The sequence below is a fragment of the Sciurus vulgaris genome (assembly GCF_902686455.1).
Source record: "Sciurus vulgaris genome assembly, chromosome: 1".
NCBI lineage: Eukaryota > Metazoa > Chordata > Mammalia > Rodentia > Sciuridae > Sciurus > Sciurus vulgaris.
Genome location: NC_136461.1, coordinates 144,259,106 through 144,285,980, shown reverse-complemented (window position 1 = coordinate 144,285,980; position 26,875 = coordinate 144,259,106). Strand labels below are relative to the sequence as shown.

Here is a 26,875-nt window from a genome sequence, read left to right as displayed (position 1 = left end):
CCATTCATTCTACCCACCCTCTATTAAGGATCAGCCTCCACCCATCAGAGAAAACATTTGACCTTTGTTTTTTTGGGATTGACTTACTTAACTTAGCATGATATTCTCCGACTTCATCTACTTACCTGCAAATGCCATAATTTTATTTCCTTTAAGTCTGAGTAATATTCCATTGTGCATGTATGCCACAGTTTCTTGATCCATTCATTTATTGAAGCACATCTAGGTTGGTTCCATAGCTTAGCTATTGTGAATTGAGCTGCTATAAACATTGATGTGGCTACATCACTGTAGTATGCAGATTTTAAGTCTTTGGGGTATACACTGAGGAATGGGATAGGTGGGTCAAATGGTGGCTCCGTTCCAAGTTTTCTGAGGAATCCCCATACTGCTTTCCATAGTGGTTCCACCAATCTGCAGTCCCACCAGCAATGTATGAATGTACCACTTTTCTCCCCACATCCTCGCCAACATTTATTGTTGCTATATTCTTGATTGTTGCCATTCTGACTGGAGTGAGATGATATCTTAGAGTAGTTTTGATTTGTGTTTCTCTAACTACTAGAGGTGTTGAACATATTTTCATATATTTGTTGATCAGTTGTATATCTTCTGTGAAGTGTCTGCCCAAATCCTTAGCCCATTGATTGACTAGGTTATTTGTTTTATTTGGTATTCCGTTTTTTGAATTCTTCACGTCCTGGAGATTAGTGCTCTATTTGGTGTGTGTGTGGTAAAGATTTTGTAGACTCTGTAGACTCTCTTCACGTTTTTGATAGTTTCCTTTGCTGAGAAGAAACTTTTTAGTTTGAATCCATTCCATTTGTTGATTTTTTATTTTATTTCTTGTGCTTTAGGAGTCTTGTTAAGAAAGTCGGGTCCTAAGCTGACATAATGAAGATTTGACCCTACTTTTTTTCTCTTAGGTGCAGGGTCTGTGATCTAATTCCTAGGTCCTTGATCCACTTTGAGTTTTCTTTTGCTCAGGGTGAGAGATATAGGGATTTAATTTCATTTTGATGCATGTGGATTTCCAGTTTTCCCAGCACCAGTTGTTGAAGAGGCTACCTTTTCTCTAAGTATGTTTTTAGTGCCGTTGTCTAGTATGAGATACCTGTATTTATGTGAGTTTGTCTCTGTGTCTTCTATTTTGTTCCATTGGTCTTCCTGTCTATTTTGGTGCCAGTACCATGCTGTTTTTGTAACCAAAGCTCTGTAGTATAGCTTAAGTTCTGGTATTGAAATGCTTCCTGCTTCACTCTTCTTGCTAAGGATTGGTTTGGCTATTCAAGGTCTCTTATTTTTCCAAATGAATATCATAATTACTTTCTCTATTTGCATGAGGAAAGATCCTATAATTTTACAGTAATTTTATAGTAATTTTAAGATTACTATAATTTTAATTGGAATTGCATTTAATCTGTATAATGCTTTTGGTAGTATGACCATTCTGACAATATTATTTCTGCCTGTCCAAGACTGTGGGAGATCTTTCCATCTTCTAAGGTCTTCTTTAATTTTTTTCTTTAGTTTTCATTGTAGAGGTCTTTCATGTCTTTTGTTAGGTTGATTCCCAAGTATTTCACTTTTTTTGAGACTATTGTGAATGGGAAAGTTTTCCTAATTTCTCTTTCAGAGGATTCATCACTGATGTATAGAAATGCATTACCTTTATGGGTGCTGATTTTATATCCTGCTACTTTGCTAAATTCATTTTGAGTTCTAGAAGTTTTCTGGTGAAATTTTTTGGATCTTCTAAATATGGAACCATGTTGTCAGCAAATAGTGATAATTTGAGTTATTTTCCTATTTGAATTCCTTTAATTTCTTTCATCTGTCTAATTGCTCTGGCTAGAGTTTCAAGGACCATGTTGAATAGAAGTGGTGAAAGAGGGCATCCCTGTCTTCTTCCAGTTTTTAGGGGAAATGCTTTCAATTTTTCTCCATTTAGAATGATGTTGGCCTTGGACTTAATTAACATAAGTAATTTTTACAATGTTGAGGTGCGTTCCTAGTATTTTTCCTAGTGTTTTGAATATGAAGGGGTGCTGTATTTTGTCAAATGCCTTTTCTGCATCTATTAAGATGATCATATGATTCTTGTCTTTAAGTCTATTGATGTGATGTATTATGTTTATTGATTTCTGTTTGTTGAACCAACCTTGCATCCCTGGGATGAACCCCACTTGATCATGTTGCACTATCTTTTTAATATGTTTTTGTATGCAATTTTCCAGAATTTTATAAAGAATTTTTACATCGATGTTCATTAGGGATGTTGATCTAAAGTTTTATTTTTCTTGATGTATCTTTGTCCGGTTTTGGTATCAGGGTGATACTAGCTTCATAGAATGAGTTTGGGAGGGTTCCCTCCTTTTCTGTTTCATGAAATACTTTGAGGAGTGTTGGTATTAGTTCTTTGAACGTGTTATAGAACTCAGCTGAGAATCTGTCTAGTCCCAGGCTTTTCTTTGTTGGTAGGCTTTTGATGGCATATTCTATTTCATTGCTTGAAATTGACCTATTTAAATTGTGTATGTCCTCCTGATTCAGTGTGGGTAGTTCATATGTCTCTAGAAATTTGTCCATGTCTTCGAGATTTTCTATTTTGTTGGAGTACAAATTTTCAAAGTACTTTCTAATTATATTATGTATTTCAGTAGTGTCAGTCATGGTATTTCCTTTTTCATCACAAATTTTATTAATTTGAGTTCTTTCCTTCATTAATATGGCTAGGGGATTATCAATTTTATTTATTTTTTCAAAGAACTTTTTGTTTTGTCAATATTTTTTCAATTGTTTCTTTTGCTTCAATTTCATTAATTTCAGCTCTGATTTTAATCATTTTGTGTCTTCTACTTTTGGTGTTTTTTTGTTCTTTTCTGGGACTTTGAGATGTAATGTTATGTCATTTGTTGACTTTCATGAATGAGCTCAATGCAATGAACTTTCCTCTTAGCGCTATCTTCATAGTATCCCAGAGATTTTGATGTTTCATCAGTATTCTCATTTACCTCTAAGAATTTTTTAATCTCCTGATGTCTTTTTTGTCCATGTGTCATTCAGTAGCCATATCATTTAATCTCCAGGTGTTGGAGTATTAGCTTTTGTCTTTATTTTGTCATTGATTTCTAGTTTTATTCCATTGTGATCTGATAGAACACAGGGCAGTATCTCTATTTTATTTGCTGAGAGTTGCTTTTTGGCATAACATATGGTCTGTTTTAGAGAAGGGTCCATGTGCTGCTGAGAAGAAAGTGTATTTGCTCATTGATGGATGGAATATTCTATATATGTCTGTTAAGTCTAAGTTATTGATTGTATTATTGAGTTCTATAGTTTCTTTGTTTAGTTTTTGTTTGGAAGATCTATCCAGTGGTGAGAGAGGTGAGTTAAAGTTACCCAGTATTATTGTGTTGTGGTTTATTTGATTCCTGAAATCAAGAAGGGTTTGTTTGATGTACGTAGATGCTCCATTGTTTGGGTCATACATATTTATGAATGTTATATCTTCTTGATGTATTATGATTCCCTTAGCAGTATGAATGTCTTTATTTCTCTCTTTGGCTTTATCTGATATGAGGATGGAAACCCCTGCTTTTTTACACAGATCATGAGAGTGATGTTTTTTCCCATCCTTTCACTTTCAGACTGTAGATGTCTTTTCCCAATGAGATGGTTCTCTTGAAGGCAGCATATTGCTGGGTCTTTTTTTTTTTTTTACGATCTCTGTCTTTTGATTAATGAGTTTAGACCGTTAACATTCAGAGTTATTTTTGACATACGATTTGTATTCCCAGTCATTTTGGTTTATTTTTGGTTTTTAACTTGGCTTGGTATCTTTTGATTGGCCTTTCCTTTAGTGTAGTTCCTCCCTTTGCTGTTTTTCATTGTTTTTCATTTCATCCTCATGGAATATTTTGCTGAGAATGTTCTGTAGTACAGGCTTTCTATTTGTAAATTCTTTTAACTTTTGTTTATCGTGAAAGGTTTTTATCTCACCACCAAATCTGAAGCTTAATTTTGCTGGATATAAGATTGTTGGTTGTCATCCATTACCTTTCAGAGCTTGGTTTATGTTGTTCCAGGACTTCCTAGCTTTGAGGGTCTTGGTTGAGAAATCTGCTAAGATCTGAATTGCTTTCCCCCATATGTAATCTGATACTTTTCTCTTTCAGTCTTTAACATTCTATCTTTATTTTGTATGCTAGGCAATTTCAGTATAATATGCCTTGGTGTGGGACTGTGGTAATCTTGTGTTTGATTTTCCATTTCATTCTTCAGGTTTGGGAAATTTTCTGATACTACTTCATTGAAAAGATTGTTCATTCCTTTGGTTTATGTCTCTGTGCCTTCCTCTATCTGGAGCATTCTTAAATTTGGTCTTTTCATGTTATCCCATATTATTTGGAGGTTCTGTTCATGGTTCCTTACCATCTTCACTGTGTGGTCAACTTTATTTTCTCGATTTTATGTTTTCTCTTCCTTGTCTGAGGTCCTGTCTTCCAAGTGATCTTATGCTTTCTATTGAGTTTTTAATTTGGTTTATCGCTGTCTTCATTTCAAGGATTTCTGGTCTTTTTTTTTTTTTTTTTTTTCATTATCTCTATCTCTTTATTGAAGTAATCTTTTGCTTCCTGCATTTGCTCTCATGGCTCTTTATTGAAGTGATCTTTTATTGCCTGCATTTGTTCTCATATCATCCTTTACTTCACAGATCATTTTAATTATGTACATTTTGAATTCCCTCTCTTCTGTGCTGTCAATGAATTCTTTTACTGTGGCATCTTGGTTTGTTTGGGGCACTTTCTTCCCTTGTGTTTTCATGTTGTTCGTGTTTCTTCCCCTCTAGCAGTACAGATCCGAGGTATTAAGGTTTCTCCCTTACAGATTTATAATGTCCCTGCAGGTTTCTAATACTTGGCCTTTAAGGGGGAGATCAATATTAACAGCACCCAGTGCAAATAATATGCAGCTTTAAATTGATGAGCCCCTGTTAAGATGTTTACAATTTTGTCACAAACAGAACTGATGTGTTCAATTATTCTTTATAGTATAAACAGTAGGTTTGCAATAGTGTCTACAGTTTCTAATGGTCCAAAAGAGTATGGGGGTGTAGAGTTTGGTGTTTATTGGGTAGAAGGTAGGAATATAGAGGTATTAGATCATAAGAGTGAAAGAGGAATCAGCAGAAAGTTGACTTTTAGCAGGAGAGATGAGAGAAAGGGATTCTCAGGTATAACTAAGCCTGTAGGGTATAACCAAGCCTGTAGGAACTTTGGAAGTCATCTTCCAGGTTCTGGCTGTTGTCCCTAGATGGAAATGGCCACGTCTTGGTTGGTGCTGGCAGCACTGGCTTACCTGTATAGGTACCTTGATATTGAACTTCTAGTCTCCAGCTGGTGGCCCTAACTGAAGATGGTAGTGGCAGCAGCAGAGGTAACCCAAGATGGCTGCTGAGGTAACTTAGGATGAAGCTGACCACTTTCAGAGATGGAGCTGCCAGAGTGTCTTGTTCAGATATGTAGAGCTGTGGTGGGCTTTGTTACAGTGGGCTGTTGCCTCCAGTCCCTACCTGTTGTCCTAGGGTGGGGGCTACCATGTGGGAAGTGGCTGTGGTATCAGGTGCAGTGTCCCAAGATGGAGGCCAACCTGGGGAGTAATGGGGATCGCAGCTTGGGCACTCTTCTTGCCTCCCAGAGGTCTGCCAGCTGAGGTGGGGGGGCAGGCGCTGTCTTTTCCTCTGGGCAAGCAGATGGCTGGGTGGAGGGGCACTGTCCTCTCCTGGGGAGGGGCACAGGGTATGGGGGGGCTCTCTCCTCGGGCGGGGAGGGGATCCAGTGCTCTCCTGGGGGGACAACTGGTGGGGGGAATCGTACCCTCTGCTCCTCCTCACCTAAAGCTGGTATCATTACTGATGATCATTTTAAAATGTTAGTGAACTTAAATTAAGCACCTCAGACACTTTTAGTTTTTCCAAATGTAAAAATTGTGATTTAAAGAAAAAAAAAATGGTAGAAACAGAAAAAAGCAAATTGTTTAAAATCCCAAGGATAAATAGAACAAAAAATAGATGATTCTGAAGAGTTCTTTGCAAGGGAGTGTTAATTTAGACCTGCAAAAAGAGTGATGTTATTTTGGAAAGTTGAAATCTTTAATACTACAAAGAAATCTTATAAGGAATAATGTAAAATAATTAATTCTCATTGTTGGTAGATATAAACCAAATATTAAGAATTTTTCCTTGAAACCTTCTTGACTTGGCCATCAGGGCCATTAAACTATTGTAATTAAAAACTGAAAGAGGTCAAATTTTCTACCCTTGGAAACTGTTCTTTTTCCAAAATAGAATATATGGTTTTCTTTGTTGAATTTTTTTTTTGCTAAAATTCAGTGAGCTTTTATAGTAATATAATTTTCTTTTTTTGTCTTTCCTTCTCTTTGTTTTCTGGCTTTGCTATGATCCAGGAAGCATTATGTAAACTTGAATCAATTTGAAACTATCCCATGAAAAACTACAGGCCTGAAATTTCCAGCTTGGTTTGCCTTTCAAAAGTCTAATTTAGTATATCATAATATAATCATTTGATGTTCTGCCATTTGTTAATGCCTTGCACATAGTAGGTCTTTAATAAATCAATGAATAAAAGAGTAAATTAGTTAATGCTTTTAAGCACATCTATGCACAGGTATTGTTTTAGATACCAGGAATATAAGGATAAAACATTAAAAAAAAAAAAAAAACCCTTACATGTTAGAGAATAATAAGTTGCAGAACTTAATTACTATAGAAGTTAAGCAGAAATGGTGATAATGTGAACTAGACTTGCAAGTAGTAGTTTGTGTGAGCCTTAGTAAGTACCCCACGAACCTGAACTTGACTCACTATATTTTCTGATAGCTATTCAAAGTCAAAATTTTGCTGTTTCTAACTTAATTTAAGCATTTTTTGTACTGATTTATTTGCTGCATGTATAGCAAATAGATTCAAAGTAGCTAAGTTGAGAACATGATTTTATAATAAGGATTTAGTTTTATTTTTAAAAAGGAAGGTTTTATATATATATATACCTTTTTACATGAAACTTAAGTATTCCAACAGAGCATGGTAGCACACACCTGTGCTACCAGTGGCTGGGGAGGCTGAGGCAGGAGAATCACTAGTTCAAAGACAGCCTTAGCAATTTAGTGAGGACCTTAGCAGCTTCGTGAAACCCTGTCTCATAATAAAAAGGGCTAGGTTTGTGACTCAGTGGTTAAGCACCCTGGGTTCAATCCCCAGTACCAAAAAATAAAATTAAGTATTCCTTTACTTAGATCCTTGAATTATTTGATAATTATAACCATAAAAGTTTTAAGATAGAGATTAAGAGCAATTAAGTTCCCTTTACAGTGTAAATGTGACTGCAGCATTTGGGACCAAAAAAATTTTTTTTTTCTTTTTTCTTTCTTTTTTTTTTTTTTTTTTCAAAGAACCAACTGCTAGAGTTTTTTAAGTGTGTCCTGTCATTGAAATGTTAACCTGGGATAAGTCTCTTTGGTCTGTTGGGCATAAAAGACCTGTTTCAGTGAGAGAGAAATCATATTTTTGAAATTTTAATTTAAATGTTAGATAGCAGAAGCATGACACAGTATATTGACCAGAAAAATAAATGTTTATGCCAGAAGCTTATTTTTCAGCTTTTCATTGCAAAAAATATTTAAAATAAGTGACTAACGTTTACAAGAGTTTTCAAATGCTCGAAAAGTCTACTTCAAAATAAAACAAACTTGAAGGTAGGCTTGAAGTAATGCTATAATTTGTTAAATGCAACCAAACTTTGTATTGTTCTTTAGGATTTTTGAGTAGCATAACTAGGAAAAAAGCATGGTACTTAGTCTGAGAAAGTTTATGGTGATTTCTAAGGAGAAATTTGACTGAAAGAAAAGAACAAGGCATGAATCTTTAAATTATTTTTTGTGTTCTAATGAAAGAGAAACTTGATGTTAAATATTTGTGAAGGATGTTTTCCTCTTTTAAAAAAGTTTTGAAATTATGTAGTGTGAGTGAAGTGTCCACTGTTAGTGGCTAAGCTTTTTCAAGTACTGTACTTGTTTTATCTGTTCCTCTCCATTTGAAAAGTTTATGAAATTATGTAGTACCAGGAAGCATTTTGGGATTACCATAATGTTAAACTTGTCTATATACTGTGCTTCTCTTTTGTATTTTAGATCTCATGAATTACGATCCAAGATTCTTTCATTGCAGTTACTTCTATCCATTCTGCAGAATGCAGGACCTGTTTTTAGAACAAACGAGATGTTTATTAATGCTATTAAGCAGTATCTGTGTGTTGCACTCTCAAAAAATGGAGTCTCATCTGTTCCAGAAGTTTTCGAGCTTTCTCTTTCCATATTTCTTACTTTGTTGTCAAACTTCAAGACACATCTGAAGATGCAAATTGAGGTATGTTCTGCATTCAGGCATTAAAGATTATATAATTGGATATTTCATTAGTTTCCTTTTAAATCAGATTATTAACACACTGGAAAGTTTTCTAGAATGTGAAATAATTGTATGTTGTGATGTACTACTATTTTTCTCCATTCACCTATTCATGTAACACATACCTGTGAAATACTGGATACTCATTAGGCACTGAGAATACAAAATGAACTAAGACACAGCCCCTGCCTTCAAGAAACTTACACTAGTTGAATGAGTGGTTTTAGCTCTCTTAAATTAATTTGGCCTTCGCAATAGCTTTGCCATTGTATATATGTTATGTAATAATGAATTTGGCAATATTTTAAAGAAAGTTCCAAATATATCCTGGGTCTGCATGGTTTTACCTCATTTAAATATTAGGTACTTTCAAACATGTGATCAAGGGTTGTTATATTTTAGGACTTTTTAAAAATTAATTTTTGCTTTTTTTATTTTTGGAATGTTGGAAGTCCAATTATCATTTATCTTTGAAAACAGAACAACAGTCATGTGCTTCTAAAATATTTTTAGAGATTATAGCATTAATAAAATTAGAAAATCTTTTGACCATGTTTGTACATATTATGCAGGTATATTAGTTCTGATTTTTTTTTTGTTTTCATCCTTAGATAATTCAGTATTTTAAAATAGTACTTTATGTTTTACTGATTTAATAGATACTTTTCCCAACTTATTTGTTAAATTATTGTTTTGATTGAGATAGTACATATTTTAGTAATATTCCTTTTTATGTTGGCCAATTTTCACATTCATGTTAGATATGGTATGCAGGTATATTTAATTTTTGTCAATTTTATATTTAATCCTAACTCAAGACTAAGAATTTATTAGATCAAAGGAATAAATTGTTTTCCCAGAATTTTTAGATGGTTAAAATAATCATATTATCCTTTTGTATTAATACTCCATATGTCTATCAAATTCATTTAGAACATTGTTACAGTAATGAAACAGAACAAGGACTTCATATTTTACATATAAAAAACAAAATTTGGTCCATAGTTTTGGATACAAAACTATGATTTCTAATGCCTATATGTTGTCAAGATTTAGAAATTTGTCATGTCTGTGAAAATAATACAAGACATTTAGGAATAATTGCTATTTTTAGTTAGTTTTTTCTGCTTTATCTTCAAGAACTACAAATAAAAGAGACATTTTAAAAGACTTTTAGAACTTTTATTTCTGAAAGCAGAAGTCTTTCATTTGATCATGACACATTTTAATGATATTAGAGAATTTTGAAATACTTTATGCATCAAATTATAGATTTTTGAACACTAAGACTCCCATAAGGACTGTTTAAACTGTGTGAAATATAAATTCTTCAGGAACTAGACATCATAAAGATCATTTAAGTTGTGATTTCTACTTTATAAAAATGAATTTAAAAGGAAATACTCTTTAAGAATTTTTCTGTTGACTCATAGGTAAAAGATTCTTATCTTAGAACTGTTATAAAATGTTGTTCTGATTTTTTAAAAGTGACCAGGCGTATTATACTCTTCATTATCCCTGAAGGGGAAATAATGAGAGTAAATGAGATAAGTGTAGATATGCTTTTGAAAATATTAAAGATACCCAAATTCAAGATGAGTTTTCTTCTACTTGGTGAAAATCCAACAAATGATTTGCAACATGATTTGCAAAATTTATTTTGTGAGAATATTTGCTTTAGAGTTTTCATAATATGATTTTTCCATGCCCATTAAATTATATACCTATTTCAGAAAATACAGTTTATACATAACTTCTTAAGAGAAAATCTGTTGTATGAACACACTGCTATGATAAAGCTATTCTCCATATACATTCTAGGTGCTCAAGAAATCATTAAAAGTTTTGATGCATAAAGTATTCCAAAAGTTTTAAAAGCCCCTGTTGTTAGGCATGGTATATTACAGTAATGGGCTTTTGTTTATTTGTAATTTGATAAAGTATAGACAGTAACTAAAGTTTTTTTTTTTCCCTGTGTCTCCAGATCTGTTATTTATTATGTAAATCAGAGTTCCAAACTTTCTGCTTCATGACATCATTAGAGACTCTAATCTTTTCATGGTTCACTTAGAAAGAAATACCTAGCAGTTCTTTTATTAAGCATCTAGGGCCAAACAACTCAACAAATATTTGTCTTAGCCTAGTGTCTGTTTCAAAACAAGTAGTATACATAAAATCAAAGAAAAAATAATGTTTTTGTTTCATTCATAGCTAGAATTCCTTACTACTGGGATGTGTGTGCCTATTGGACACTGCTCAACTTCTTGTATCTTTGAATCAGATTGGACAATGCCACCTATTCTTCAGTAATTTTCACACAATATTTGCTTTTTATCATAGCAACTACCATAACCCAGGTTTGCAAAGATAACGATGTCATTCAAAGGAACTTAGTGTTATCTGATAGAAACTGAACAGCTTTTTGAGGTATCCAAATTTTGTCGTAGAAATTCTTATGGTGCCCCTATGAGTTTGCTGCAAGCATTCTGGGATGACTTGATATCAGAGTTTGAAAATTGTGACCATTTAACCATAAATATTTATTGAATGCCTGTTTAAGTGCCCTGCAATGTGAACACAGTGCTTAGCAAGAAAGAATGGGTCCCTATCCTTTTAGAGCTTACTGTCTATAGGAGATATGTACATTAAGGAAGTAAACAGAAATATCTTGAGGTGTTTTTTTTTTTTTTTTTTTTTTTTTTTTTTTTTTTTTTTTTTTTTTGCAGGGGGGAAGCAAATAATAGAGATACCTAACCCTTGGGGGGAGAAGGTGTCAGTCAACTTACATTATAAAAATGATTATTTCTGGATTTATGTATGTTCTATAAATGCTAATTTGTTGCTTTGTTTTATGATTATCCCTTCGTAGATCTCAGTCACTTCCAAAATAAATTGAATGTGAAAATTCTTAGTTGCTAAATTGAAATCTACTTCATTAGGTTCACATCTTTGTGTATAAAATTATTTGGTATAAGGAATAGTGGAAAATAGTTTGTATGTAGTTTTCAGAAAGTAAAGATTTTCTCTTCTGTGAGTAATTAGAAAAGTACACCACCTTGTAAGAATTAGACCGTTTTTATTGTTTATTGGACTACCCTCTATATTAGAATCTAGGAGTAGTTAGACTTGCCCAGTATTAGAATGTCTAAGAAATATGACTGGATAGAGTATAAACTATACTCTTGGAGGGAATTTTTTTTTAATGATGTGTGAGTTATTAGTTTTGTTGTTTAGGTTCAAGAAATTTTCACCCTACGGAACTCCAAATCTTTGCACATTTCATTTGTAGTAGCTTTGTGATGGTAAACAAAAAACATAATATGCAATGCTGGTAGTAGAAAGCAGGTTTAAGTCAACCAACCAAATTATTGTAGTCCTGAGGTTTTAGAGATAGAACTCAAATAGAGTTGAATTCCAGAGACTCCTGGGTCCTAATATCTGCTCTCCATCTTTATAATATTTAAAAGTGATCACACAACTGAATTCTAAGCAATATTTTAAACGGAAGTTTCCCCCAATCACAGGTGTTCTTTAAAGAAATTTTCCTATATATTTTGGAAACTTCTACCAGCTCATTTGATCACAAATGGATGGTTATTCAGACACTGACAAGGATTTGTGCAGGTATTTGGATATATCTTTATCTCTTTCTTATTACAAGGTATTTGAAAGACCAAATATACTCAGGTACTAGATGCATTTTGTTAAAATTAATACATTATGTTGTTACAGATGCTCAGAGTGTAGTGGATATTTATGTAAACTATGACTGTGATTTAAATGCAGCAAACATATTTGAAAGACTAGTAAATGATCTCTCAAAAATTGCTCAAGGAAGAGGCAGTCAAGAACTTGGTATGAGTAATGTTCAGGTAAGAACTTTAAAAATGTTTTTAAATTTAAACTTTGCCAAGGAAGAGGAATGCATTTTCTTTAAAAGATCTTTTTGTTTTTGTTCTCTCTTTGAATTATTTTATAGGAATTGAGCCTAAGGAAAAAAGGTTTAGAATGCTTAGTGTCAATTTTGAAGTGTATGGTTGAATGGAGTAAGGATCAGTATGTGAATCCCAACTCTCAGACAACTCTTGGTAAGGTGACATTTTGAGTTATATTCTTCATTATAAATGATTCTTTGGTGAATAGTTACAAAAACAGGTTCATGACATATTTCTTTAATTTATAGAAAGCATTCTTAATATTCAAATAACTAGCTTTAAAATTATTTCTACTTTAGTGTGTTGGTTTGTTTGAGATGTAGTCTTGCTGTATTGTCCAGCTTCACCTAAGACTTGCAGTCCTTCTGCCTCAATTCCCTGGGATTACAGGTGTGTGCCACTGTGTACCAGCTAAACTTGGTTAAGATTTTCAATATTTTGAATATTATACAAAATATAGCATATTTATGCAACTTTGTTATAATTATAAAAGAACCTTAAAAAGATTGAGTTGTTCATCTGTTTGATGTTTGCAATCACTCAGAGAAAATTTCAGAACTTGAAAGGCTACTGTAATGTTAACTTAGCCAAGAGTCCTTTGAGGAAAACTATTCCTCATGAAGCACATGCTGATTGCAAAACCTTAGTGTATATAAAGCACTGTAGCTGCAAAAAGAATTCTTCCTAATGGTACAAATTGTACGTGTGCAAATTATGTTTTAATATTAAATATACTCTTTACTTTAACACCACTATAATTCATTTGTAATAAAGTTATCTAAACAACATTGAAATAACATCACCTTATTCAAGAATTCATTTTCTCTTTCACATTTTTTCCTTTGGTAAATACAGTAGTAATCCCATCCTGCAGTGGTTTTTTTCCATGATTATAGTTATCTGAGGTCAACCACAATTTATGATGAAGTCTTCCTCCATCCTGCTTGGGACATGAATAATCCCTTTCTCCAGTGTACATTGTATGTGTGTCAGCAATCCACTAGTCCTGTAGTGGCCTTCTCAATAATCAGATCAACTGTCATGGTACTAAAGTACTTATATTCAAGTAACCCTTATTTTACTTATTAATGGCCCCCAAACACCAGAGTGGTGATTCTGATAATTGAGATATATGCCATAAAGTGAAAAGGTGAAAGTTCTTGACTTAGGAAGGAAGGAAAAAGAATCTCATACTGAAGCTCCTAAAGTCCTATGGTACAATAAGATATTTTGAGAGACTACATTCTCAAAACTTTTATTTTAGTATATTATTATAATAGTTCTATTTTATAATTAATTATTGCTGTTCAATCAGTTTTTCTTCTTACAGGTCAGGAAAAGCCCTCAGAGCAAGAGATGAGTGAAATTAAACACCCTGAAACAATAAACAGATATGGAAGTTTAAACTCTTTGGAGTCAACATCATCATCAGGCATAGGCAGCTACAGTACACAGATGTCTGGCACCGATAATCCAGAACAATTTGAGGTCCTAAAGCAACAAAAAGAAATAATTGAACAAGGAATAGATTTGTAAGTGTCAAATTATAAGGGGAAATGTTATTAATAATTCCAGTATTGTACCACCTCTACTCTGGGTTTCTCCTCAACCACTCATGACTTTTATTCCTTTCTTATTACTATTTTCAGTGAGTTAAATGGGGGTTAGTTCTCTTGAATCCAAGAATTCTAATAACTTCTTATTTAGCTTCCCTTATTCATGCCATTCTAGCCCAAACAGACTGATAATACCCAATCCAGCATCTCTTACCATAGAAATTAAATGAACTTCATCTGTTCAGTTTTGCCTTCCACTTTTAACTTCATTATGATATCTCCCATTGTATTTCCTAATCAGAGGATAACTCAAAAGATGTTTAAATACTAAACTTCTAATAATCAGCATTGCTCCTTTATAGATTTTATGTTTCCTCCAGTTGTATTATAAGCATATTGCTCTTATTAGGGATATGATCTTGTTAATGTTTTCATTTTTTTGTTGTTGTTAATGAGGTAATCATCTTCCTTTTCATTCTGATTACTATGCCAGACCCTGATCTTATGAAATCAGTTTTCCTGCTAAGTTTTGTGATGTCAGCCTACTTCTAGACTACTTCCTGTGTGAATATCACCCTGCAGGCTCTTCCTTTTAGTGCTCCCCCCCGCCCCCCAAGAGATGCAATAAGATGAATTACTGTAGTGGTAGAACACTTGCCTAGCATGTATGATAGAGGCCCTGGGTTCAATACTCAGCACTTGGGTTGGGGATTGGGTTCTAGCTATTGTAATCTGTTTTAAAAAAAAAAAAAAAATCCCTTGTGTGTTTACTTGGTTTGCTACTTCTGCTTTAAAGCTTTCCTTCCTGATACTTTTTAATGCCTTTTGTTGTAAACCTATTAAGTCCCAAGGTTTTAATTCTGCGGGTATTTCAACAAAAAAATCATGTGTACATTAAAGTAGGTTGGAAATCATAATATATATAGCTTATATATTCTTTATTATCATTAAGAATGAAAATACAGATTGTCCTATAAATAGGACACTAGGACAACATAGTATCTTTTACACATATAGGCTATTTTACAAATAGGACATTGGGCAAATGTGATATCCTTTCATATATGATATGATATATAAATAAGGGCATTTCATAACCTTTTCAACAGTAATTTTGGTGGAAGGGAGCAAAATACTTCAAATGAAGGGTTACATTTCATTATTGACAATATATTGTCAGTTTTGCACAACATGGCTTGTTCTGACATTGTTGTTCTTGTCGTTCGAGAGTAATATGACTTCTCATGAAAATCTATTATCTTAGAAAATAGTAGGTTGGGGCTGGGGCTCAGTGGTAGAGTGCTTGCCTAGCATGTGTGAGGCACTGGGTTCCATCCTCAGCACCACATAAAAATAAATAAATAAAGGTATAAAAATACAAAAAAAAAAAAATGAAAATAGTAGGTTGGGAGTAGTATTATCCCTACTGGGTTCTCACTGCTTTGTTTTAGGTAAGCTAACTAGATGTCTGTTTTGAAATCCAACAAATTTATGAGATCCTTCTTGTTCACAAATTTGTGCATTTATAGTACACATGTGAGTTATTCAAGTGAATAAAAGCTATTATCATTTTTTACCTCTCCTGAAAGTGAACTATTTGGAAACCAGCCAATTGTTTTTATCCATACTACCATTGAAATTATAGGTACCCACTACCTTTGGCTGAGGCATATTGACTCTATTCTGTATTTTTTCCATCATTTGAACTTTGCCCAGTGGTTTTACTGTATCATAGTTGGTTCCAACAATGACATGTTTATTATCTATTTTAAAATAAGAATTTCATGATTTATAGCAAATCTATAATCATACAACCCTCCTGCTTATATTTTCATCAGTGTTACTGGTTTTAGATGATGCTTCTTTGGTCTTTTTTTTTCCCCTCATGGTCCCTGTAAGTTGGAATCTAATATTTCCAAAGCATACCAACAAGCCAGAGCCAGCAAATAGATTGTTGAAAAATACAGTGTGATACTTCAGCATTTGTAGGATTACCTTACTCCTAAGCAAAAGATCATTGTTGGGTCCTTCTTGAGCACTTTTCCCACAATACAAATCAAAGTTAAAGCAATATCCTGATACTGTTCACAGTGCCCAGAATTTATAACCAAATCTATGGGCTTCCCTCTTATAAATTGTTTCAGTGAATTGTGTCTATAATATCTGAAAATAATTTCATCCACAAACATTCTTCAGAGATATAAAATTTCATGCATTACTTTAGAATTACACTTATTAAAGGATAAACTTAAAAACCTTTAATACTCTTCTGCTATTCATTATTGTTGCAAAAAAAGGTATGATACTTATAAACTCCTGGAAATAGTTTCTTGACATAGCATTTTTGACAGTAGATACACCCAAATCATCATCATTTGACCAGTAGTTTCTTGTGGAGGGTAGCTTATGATAACCCGAAAAAAATTAAGAATTCCTAAAAATGTTTTTACTCATTTACACTAAGTTCTTCAGATTGATTCTATGAAATACTTCAGATTGGTTCTTTCTTTTTGTAGTAGTATACATCATATATTTCAGGTGTCAAGAGTCCTTCAAAAATCTCTACCGGGCTGACATTACTCTTAACGAATTTATCATTTTTCTCAAGCATTCAGAATAAGTGTTTTGTCTAATGTATTCTTTGGAGTATAGAAACACAGGTCATAACTTGTCAACAAATACCACAAGTAACAACTTGATATTTTTTCATGCATTTTCCTATTTATAGAATAGCTATTTTTGAACATGGATAATTTGAAATACTTTAATTCTCTGAAATAAAATAACAACCTAATTCTAAGAAATCCTTTCATGAATGTGTTTTTTTTTTAAATTCATTTTTATTGTAAATGAATGGGGTACATCTTGTTTCTCTGTACATGAAGTAGAGGCATACCGTTTTTGTAATCATACATTTACCTAGGGTAATAGTTTTTGATTGTTATTTTTTCCCCCCACCCCTCCCACTCCCCTTATCCCTCTATACAGTCCCTCCTTCCTCCATTCTTGCCCCCCTCCTACCCCCCATTATGTGTCATCATTTACTTATCAGCGAGATCATTTGTCCTTTGGTTTTTTGAGATTGGCTTATCTCACTTAGCATGATATTCTCTAATTTCATCCATTTGCCTGCAAATGCCATAATTTTATTATTCTTTATGGCTGAGTAATATTCCATTGTATTTATATACCACAGTTTCTTTATCCATTCATCCATTGAAGGGCATCTAGGTTGGTTCCACAAACTGACTATTGTGAATTGAGCAGCTATGAACATTGTTGTGGCTGCATCTCTGTAATACGCTGATTTTAAGTCCTTTGGGTATAGGCCGAGGAGTGTGGGATAGCAGGGTCAAATGGTGGATCCATTCCAAGCTTTCTAAGGAATCTCCACACTGCTTTCCGGAGTGGCTGTACTAATTTGCAGCCCCACCAGCAATGTATGAGTGTACCTTTTCCTCCACATCCTCACCAACACCTATTGTATGAATGTGGTTCTTATGTGACATATTAGTAATGTATGTAATATTTTGTTCCATTGAACATTTAGTAAAATAACTTTTGCAATAAAGTTTATGCCATTTTCAACAATGAGTTTAAAAATACTTTCCAAGCCAGGTGTAAGCCATACCTGTAATCCCAGCAACCGGGAGGCTGAGGCAGGAGGATCACAAGTTCAAAGCCAGCCTTAGCAACTTGGTGAGACCCTAAGTAACTTAGCAAGACCCTCTCTCAAAATTTAAAAATAAAAAAGACTAGGGGTGTGGCTCAGTGGTTAAGTGTGCCTGGGTTCAATCTCCTGTACTCCCTGCTCCACATTTTTTCTTTCTAAATCTCTAATCATTCACCCATTTTCTCAAAAGAGTAGAAGTCTAAAAATATAATTATTTCAGCATTAATGATAAGTGGTATGGGTTTTAATTAGAAAAAAATTTATAAATACATGCACATATTCTTTGTTATAAAATCTTATAAAATGGTCCCAGGAAATAGCCATCAGTATTTCATTATTTCTAATTGTTCAGTCCATATTTGTCTAAGTCCCATCTTTTTCCAATATTATGCTAAGTCCTAGGGAAACTAGATGAATGAGTTGACCTTTCTTTCTGAAGAGCTGTATATTGAAATTCTGTTGGTCACTCCACAAACATACATTTGGTACTTGGAATTATGTGCACTGGTCATTGTATTCAAGATTATAGTCCAAATATGAGCAAAATATATAATTTTAAATCCTACATTAGCACAGTGTTATACAAAGCGCTGCCAAGGTAAGATAACTCTGTTTGAAGTCTTGAGGAGTGAGGGAGAGTAGTTAGGCATAGTCATAGGGCTTCAAAGTGGAATCTCCTTAGTTTTCTGTCCTCTCAGCTACTTTACTTGCTTTTGCCATCATGTAGTCATGAACGAGAATGCTTTTATGGAGCTATGGTCCCTGTATACTCCTTTCCTGACACCACTGTATCCTGTTCCCTCTGGCTTTCTGACCACCTCATCTTAGTCTAGTTATGGGGTATTTTTCACCTGAATTCTTCTTAACGTTGCCATAGTTCTTTCCTCCAGCCCCTTCCTTTTCTTGTTTTGTCTCTCTCCTTAAGTGATTATGTTCTTTTTCTTATCTGTGTGATAATACCTCACAACTCCCAAGCATTAATTTTTAACATACACACCTCTACTGAGGGTCAAGACTCATTACTAGCCTGTTAGGATCTCCACTGGATATTGCATAATTTCTCATGCATAGCATGTGTATAACCAAAATTATCAGTCTCTGTTCTCACCATAGTCAACACCTCCATACTCTTATCCAAAACAGTAAGACAAATAGAAATTCCTATTCTTTCTGTATTTGTCATTTAGGCTAATGACTCTAGCATGCTACTAAATTTATAAACTAGAATACTAAGAGTAAGCTTTAATTTTCCCCTTACTCTTAGATCTAATATGTCACTATGTCCTGTCAATTCTACTTCCTGAATATCTCTGCAATCCATACTCTTTTCTGTATCTTCCACAAGGTATATCATTTAAAGTCCAACTGCTACCAGTTCTTGCCTTGACTAGTATAACCTTTTTCTTCAAAAAAAATTTTTTTTTTAGTTGTCAGTGGACCTTTATTTTATTTGGATGCAGTGCTGAGAATCAAACCCAGTAACTTACACGTGCTAGGCAAGTGCTCTACCACTGAGCTACAATCCCAACCTCCAGTATAATCTTTTAATTGGCTTGCTTTTCTTCAGGCTTTTCTCAAATGAAAAGTTTTTTCCATTTTCCTTGTTCTTGAAGAATATACCAAAGCTTGTTGTGATAGCAGTTGTACCTTCAGTATTTGGAGCTGCAAGTCTCTAAACTTCATTTCCTGTAAAGTCTGTCTCACTTAGTTCCAAAAATGCAGAGCTATTCATTACTGTCTCATGCTGTTTCATGGTTTTGTATATGAGTACATTCTTTTCTGGGATGTTTCTCCTATTCCTTATAAAAGTTGTAATCATTCATCAAAATCCAGTGCTAGAATCACCTTCCACAAGAAATATATTGTGACCATCTCAGTTATTAGTCACCTCTTCCATGTTGTGTTCTTACTTTGTTCCATTTGTTCTATTTTTAAAATTGAGTTTTCTTTCATTAGAGTGAGAGCTTCAGGAAAGTGGGGATCGTGTTTTATCTCAGTGAAAAATGTTTGCTTTTAATTAACAGAGTGGCTGTGCTTCAATTAGAATGCAACAGGGGACTCATTAAGAACATTCCAGACAAATAGAATGACTGCACCAGCACCAAAGGAGAGGGAGGACATTTGAGGACTTTTATTCAGTATGGCAGTGCAGGGTGAGGGAAAGTGGCAGGAGGTAAGATGAGAGAATTGAGTTGAATCTGGATTATAGAAAGCCTTACTCTCCATGAAAAGCAGTTTTTGTCTTGTTTCTTTTGGCATTGGCATGCTGATGAAGGGTTTTAAGCAGAGTGGCATCAGATTCCTGTTTGGAAAAATGACCTTTCAGCAGCCTGAAAGGGTAGACTAGAATGTGGGCAAAACAAGACACAGGGAGATCATTTAGGAACTCTTGCAGTAACCCAGATGACAGGTGATGAGGCATTAAGGTAATGAAAGTAGGAAGAAAATTTGTAAGTGACATTTGAGTTGACTCTTTAAATATATGGGAAAATTCCCCTATGAGTGGATCTGATAAAGAGCATATAGAAAAATAGTCTCTACAGCTTCATTATGTTTAGGGAATGCAGTAGGACATATAGGAGCAGGTGAGAGATGAACTAGAACTATATTTGTTTTGTTTTTGTACTGGAGGTTGAACCCAGGGCCTTGGGCATGCTAGACATGCACTCTACCAACTGAGCTATATCCCCAGCCCAGAAGTAGAACTATATTTGAGTTTTGTGTGCCATTCTAATCTATTTGGACAGATAAGGCAGGGCTACTTGAAGATTAAGGGAAAATGTATATTGAAAAGTATGAGGTAATTAGTACTCACATCCTTACCCAAAGTTCATCTACTATGTGACATTGTCTCTAATCATGTAATTGACCACTGTTGTTATGGATCAGAAAATATGTTATCTTACAACAAAAAGTCTGTGAAATGACCTGGATCAGTGATAAAGAAGGCCTTCCACGTGAGACTTCTTTTTCTTTTCTGTTTCTTTTTGACTGGCAATTGAATCCAGGGACACTTTACCATTGACCTGTATATCCCAATCCTTTTTATTTTTCACTTTGAGACCAGGTTCCATTAAATTACTAAGTCTAATCTTGAACTTGGGATCCTCCTGCCTTAGCCTCCCCAGTCACTGGGATTACATGTGCACCACCATACCCAGCTCATGTGAGACTCTTCTAAGAAAAAAAGAATAAAACTTAGTAAAATGTAGCATTTTTATACATTCATGTATTGATTATCTTAAATAAGATCCTGTGTTCTAAGTGCTATCAGAAAATTAATTTACTATAGTTTAAGATCCTCTTTTCAAAGATTATAAATGGTTTTGTTTTTAATGTTCCTGTTAACATTAACATCATCTAGATTTAATAAGAAACCAAAGAGAGGAATACAGTACCTCCAAGAACAAGGGATGCTTGGCACCACACCTGAAGATATTGCCCAATTCTTACATCAAGAGGAAAGATTAGACTCTGTAAGAATACCATTTTATTTCATTTCTTCCCTGCAAAATTCTTTTTAAGTTATCAATAATACTATGACCCCTTTAAAATACATTCCTAAATATGTAAGAAAATAAAACCTAAAGAACAACCTGGATTACATATGAATGTATGTTTATCTAAATATGTAAATATTACATAAATTTTGCTTTTTGTATTTTCTAAAGATAGAATATCTTGATTTTTTAAACAAATCTAAGTATATTGAGCGCATTTGACTTTTATGTTTAAAATTAACCTGGTAGTTAAAAACCTGTGAATGTTACAGATTTTTCTTCTTTTTAAATGGCTGTGAGGCAAATGCAATAAACTATTAGAATATCAGTTTCTATCTTTTGTTTTTATGTTAGACTCAAGTGGGTGAGTTCCTGGGAGACAATGATAAATTTAATAAAGAAGTCATGTATGCATATGTGGACCAACATGACTTCTCAGGAAAGGACTTCGTTTCAGCCCTTCGAATGTTTCTTGAAGGATTTCGTCTTCCAGGAGAAGCTCAAAAAATTGATCGATTAATGGAAAAATTTGCTGCAAGATACCTAGAATGTAACCAAGGGTAGGTAAGATTCTTATACTCCTTTTGTGAACTATATCCATGATAGTGTGCTAGGAAGGATCAGGGTTTCGGAGATAATAGGACATAATCCCCTTCCCTCAAGAGAATTTACGTTATCTACTAGGTAGAAGTAATAAGTCACATTAGTAAAAATTTTATTATGAGATACAGCATAAATTCTAAGAAAATTAAAAGTGTTTTGGTTTTGTGATGACTTACTCAAAACTATGAAACAGTAAAAGTTTATAATAACGTGCATTTATTTTTCTAGACAAACCCTTTTTGCCAGTGCAGATACTGCTTATGTTTTGGCTTACTCAATTATCATGTTGACCACAGACCTTCATAGTCCACAGGTATGTGTTTTCTTCTACATCAGTTTTACAATAAGGAGTAAAAATCAAATATATTCTTTTGAATTCAGTAAGTACTAGTTGAAATTTTATCTTGTAGAGTTAAACTGGTTAGTTACCAAATTGGTACTTTCACAGTGGGTGTACATTTTACAAAAGCAATCTGTTAGTTAATTCTAAGTAGACTTTTGAGTATATGAAAAAATGTATATTTATCATTCCATAATTGACAATTTTGTAACAGTTTTAAGATAAAAGTTGTTTGTATATACTTGTCACAAGAAAAAACACTTTACATAAACCATCTTTTTTTTAACGTTTCAAACTTAAACAATGGAGAAATCAGTGGCCTTCATAGTTACCAATTTATGGCCAGTCTTCTAGTTATATCCCTTACTTCCTCCAAATAATTTTGAAGTGAATCCCAGAAATCATATATCATTTCATCTGTATTTATTTCAGTATGTATCTCTAAAAGAGAAATGTTATATTTAAACCATAACCACAATTTTAAATTTTTTTGCAGTTTGAGATTAAACTTTGCAGTACATGGATTTTTTTGGGGGGGGGGGGGTGTTCAGAGATGTTTAAGATTGGGTTGATAAGGAAAGTATATGTTAACATAAGATGGAATTCACCAGAATGAACAACTGTGAATGTGCCACAGATTGACTTGGTTTTATATTAGCTTTTTTTTTTTTTTTTTTAAATACAGTAAGATTGTCATCATTTAACATTTACTTTTGGCATATTATTCACATTATTGTCAAAGCAGCCCATCTTTGGCATTTTTGTTATCCAATATGATTACTTTTTCCCATGGCAATCCATAGATAATGATTTATTTAAATATCGTTATCAAAGCAATCTGTTAGTTAATTCTAAATAGACTTTTGAGTATTTGAAAAAATGTCTGTATTTTTGAACTTACAACCTGGACTAACATATCTTTATTTTTAGATTATTCTTTTAAAGACATTTGGTTTTATAGACATAAGCAGTATCACATATGACTACGCCATATCTTCTAAACGTGGGAATTTGTGTTATTTTGAAGAATGTTAAAAATTCCTTTTATATCTTTTCATAAACACTCAGATTATTAGAGTTGTTGAACATATACCAGTGAGGGAGCATTATTTTAATAGCATTTTGTCTTCAGACTAAGAGATTTGTCCATGAAGTATGCTTGATGTTCTAGCCTTGTGGTAGTAACTGCTTCTCAGACTGTTCCTTATCAGACCTCTAGTGTCCATGTACTGATGTGCATATGAATTCCTATAAAGCTAAGTAGTCTGTTAGATAATTTAACTCATAATCTTGGCCCCAGGTGATTTATGAGGAAGGACCATAAGAACCATAACTAGTAACATCATTTTTTAAAAATACAGGTAACTTAAAGGAATTCCATAAAACCAGTTTTTCTCATTGCTGATTTTTTTCAAAGTTCAAATATAGGTGAATTTTAGCAAGCTAATTATCTACCTTATTCATCTAAAATATTTACCTTTTGTATATATTATGAATCAGAAGGTTTTATTAAAAAAAAAAAACTTGAGGTATAATTAAAACATTTGTGTGTGTGTGTTTACCTTAATATTCACTGGGTAGTATCAACCAGCTTTGCATGATTTAAACACTGAAATAGGCACAGCTTATTTCAGGTAAGTGAGAATAAAATTCAAGAGTTGAGCATTGCATAAAAGATGTCAGGCTAAGAAAAGTAGGATTATGTTTTATACTGCTTCCACAATTCTACCACAGCAGAAATGTGCCATGGTGGGCTTCTGCTCAAATCCAAATGTACAGACATTTTGCCATATTCAAAATTTATAGATGATTTTTATATTCCTTTACCTTTTATTGACAGTTTCATTATTCTGAGTCTCTTTTTCCAAATGCATATGTCAGAACTTCAGGGAAATGGCTTGCTTACATTCATATTTTTTAGTGCCATGACTCGATGAGTTTTTAAAGTTATAATATTCTAGGTCCTTATTTCATTAATAAGTTCCTTGGTAATGTTTTTTATATTTTTAAGGGAAAGCACTCCTACTAGTGCTTTTCTGCCTCCTTTACAAGAATAATGTCTCATAATCTCTCAGAGAGAATGTTATCTGGTTTTAAATAAATTTCAACTATAGTTATTTTTGCATCTGCCATTTTAGAAAATCAGCTTTTAATTCATTGGCAAAATGTTTATATTCTTCTGCACTAATATTTGAATCTTCTTGATTCTGTTTCAGACAATTGTTTTGGCCTTAAAAGAGAGCTCTTAAATCTTAGGCAAAACAAATAAATTCATTGTCTAGTTGCCCTCCTTTCTTATCACATACTCATATCCACATCAGAGCAAGGTGAATTCCTATGTGCCAAAAGGGGTCTTTTCTATATTCCCTTCATTTTCCATGACTTCTTTTTTTTTTTTAAAGAAATGTTTTATTGAATGTTTTCTACTTTCAGTCTTCAGGGTATTTATAAAATCTCCTGAATATTCAGTTTCCTAAAAATGAGTGAATTTTTAATGTTAATTTTAGGGATTATAATGGTTTTTCCTATCTAGGTTAAAAACAAAATGACAAAGGAACAGTACATTAAAATGAATAGAGGTATTAATGACAGTAAAGACCTTCCTGAAGAGTACCTGTCAGCCATTTATAATGAAATAGCTGGGAAAAAGATATCCATGAAAGAAACAAAAGAACTAACAATCCCTACAAAATCAAGTAAACAAAGTAAGTATCTGAATCAATTGAACCTTGGTGTGTACAAGGGGAAAAACATGGTTTCTTAAAAGAGTTTTTTATTTGATTTAAAATAAGCAACCCTGTATAAATTTGGGAAAGAACCATGTTTTGGCAAGAAATATTATACACAGTTTGGTGATTTGATTGTATTGTTTTCCACATTCTGAAGAAAGCACACTGACCAATGATTAATGAAAAACTAAATAATTGCAGATTAGTGTTCATTTTATACATACTTGTTTAGCAGTTAATCTCAGCAAGAATTTGGAGGCCAAAGAGTTTTGTTAGACCACCCCACAATAAGATTTCAACTCTGTCTTATTTTCCTGCCTCTTTTTCATCTTTAATCAACATAATCGTCTTTATATCCACATTAAACATAAATGAAAACTGAAAGTAACAGTGACTAGAAGAGGTGGGGAAGGTTAGGATCACTGAAGATGGAAATGATTACTTCAGTCTGCAAATTATGCCACTGTTGAAAGTCCCTAGATCTAACCAGTAGTAGGAGCCAACTGTGAACCCATTTCTGGTCTAAACACTAAGTACATGTAGGCAGTGGTGATTAAATTAGAGCTATGATCTGTCTGCAGGACATTCCTGGCCCTTTTAGGGTAATGACTCTAGAATATAGCCATAATATATATAGAAGGAGGATTACTATCTTTCTGATCATTTCTATTTGGAAGTGAAATCTCAAGCTTGAGCAGATTACAGTAACTGCTGACAGGAGAAAAATAATAAGGTCTGTTAATCAAGGCTTCATTTTTATACTTGAGTAGGTGCCTGTTCTGTATTTAATGTTCTTCCTCTTACCTATGTTATAACATACTCGTATCCCTCTTTCTCTGCCCTCTTTTGTCTGTGATGGTAGGAAATCCATGAGAAGCAGAAGGAAATGGTGATGTGCTAAAAATAATAAAATTACCTAGGAGTGTTAGGGACAGTGTTTTCTTGCTAACTCAGGACATCTTTCAAATGCACGAGGTACAAGGATCCCATTGCTTTTACCTCTTTTCTGCAGTTCTCCTATTCCACATTTGGAATGTTCCTTTAACACTTTCACTGTGACAGTTCACCTGCTGTTACTTATTCCTGACTCCTAGTCAAGGAATTATTTTTTTAAATTGTTCACCATTTAAAAGTGAACATTTCTATTGATATCTAGTAATTTACAATGTTGTGCATTCACCACCTCTGTCTAGATCTGAAATGTTCCATTAGCCAAAATAAAGCCCTGAACCCATTATGCAGTTATTCCCCATTCCCTTTCCCTCTAGAACCCTGGCAGATACCAGGCTACGTTCTGTTTCTGTGGACTTAACCTATTCTGGATATTTCATGTAAGTTGAATCATACAATATATGATCTTTCGTGTTTAGCTTCTTAGGACCATTTTTACTTAATATTAATTAATGGTGTTTATTTGACAGTAAAAAATCAAAATAGCATTTTAAATACTTAATAATGCCAATTATGTTTATTGTTTCAGATGTAGCCAGTGAAAAACAAAGAAGACTTCTATATAACTTAGAAATGGAACAGATGGCCAAGACAGCTAAAGCACTCATGGAGGCTGTGAGTCATGTTCAGGCACCTTTTACAAGTGCAACACATTTGGAGCATGTGAGGCCTATGTTTAAGGTTAGAATTACTAGTAACTTTTGATTACAATATACATTTATATAATTTTATTCAGCCTGTTTTTCAGTTAAAGTATAGTAATATAACACATTTGACCTGGAACAGTAGCCTGTTACTTAAGGCATAGTGGATATAAAATGAAAGAAAATGAGAACAGGTATGCACTATAAGTAATTAATAGGCACATGATCTTAGGAATTAGAAATCTTTTGAAGAATGATCATTAATCCTTGGCTTGTTTTTCTCTAAGTGAGTTGGTCTGAAACTTTTGAGTTAACTCATATTTCAATATGATGCTAAGGCTCTTGCTCTCTCAATGCTTCTAGCCTGTGAACTAATGTAAGGGTTCTGAGTGTGCCTGGAACCCAAAAAGCAGGTTAAGGGTCAGAATATTATTTGTGTTTGTGGATTGATTTAGTAAG

The 26,875-nt window shown here is 33.5% G+C and overlaps 1 protein-coding gene across 4 annotated transcripts in view; it reads left to right on the top strand.

Annotated features, from left to right (window-relative positions):
- ARFGEF1 (ARF guanine nucleotide exchange factor 1) overlaps window positions 1–26,875 on the top strand; it is a 112,910-nt gene that overhangs the window by 48,759 nt on the left and 37,276 nt on the right. For 3 of the 4 annotated variants that reach the window (XR_013757389.1, XM_079101239.1, XM_079101241.1), the window contains 10 exons: window positions 8,212–8,446; window positions 12,010–12,109; window positions 12,218–12,357; window positions 12,465–12,573; window positions 13,736–13,952; window positions 21,014–21,125; window positions 21,504–21,709; window positions 21,981–22,065; window positions 24,626–24,797; window positions 26,302–26,453. Coding sequence is in view for 3 of the 4 variants with exons in the window: in XM_079101239.1 (XP_078957365.1) it covers window positions 8,212–8,446; window positions 12,010–12,109; window positions 12,218–12,357; window positions 12,465–12,573; window positions 13,736–13,952; window positions 21,014–21,125; window positions 21,504–21,709; window positions 21,981–22,065; window positions 24,626–24,797; window positions 26,302–26,453 (1,528 nt within the window). In the remaining variant the exon portion in view is untranslated. The remainder of the gene's footprint in view (window positions 1–8,211; window positions 8,447–12,009; window positions 12,110–12,217; window positions 12,358–12,464; window positions 12,574–13,735; window positions 13,953–21,013; window positions 21,126–21,503; window positions 21,710–21,980; window positions 22,066–24,625; window positions 24,798–26,301; window positions 26,454–26,875) is intronic. The other variant, XM_079101240.1, reaches the window with a different exon arrangement.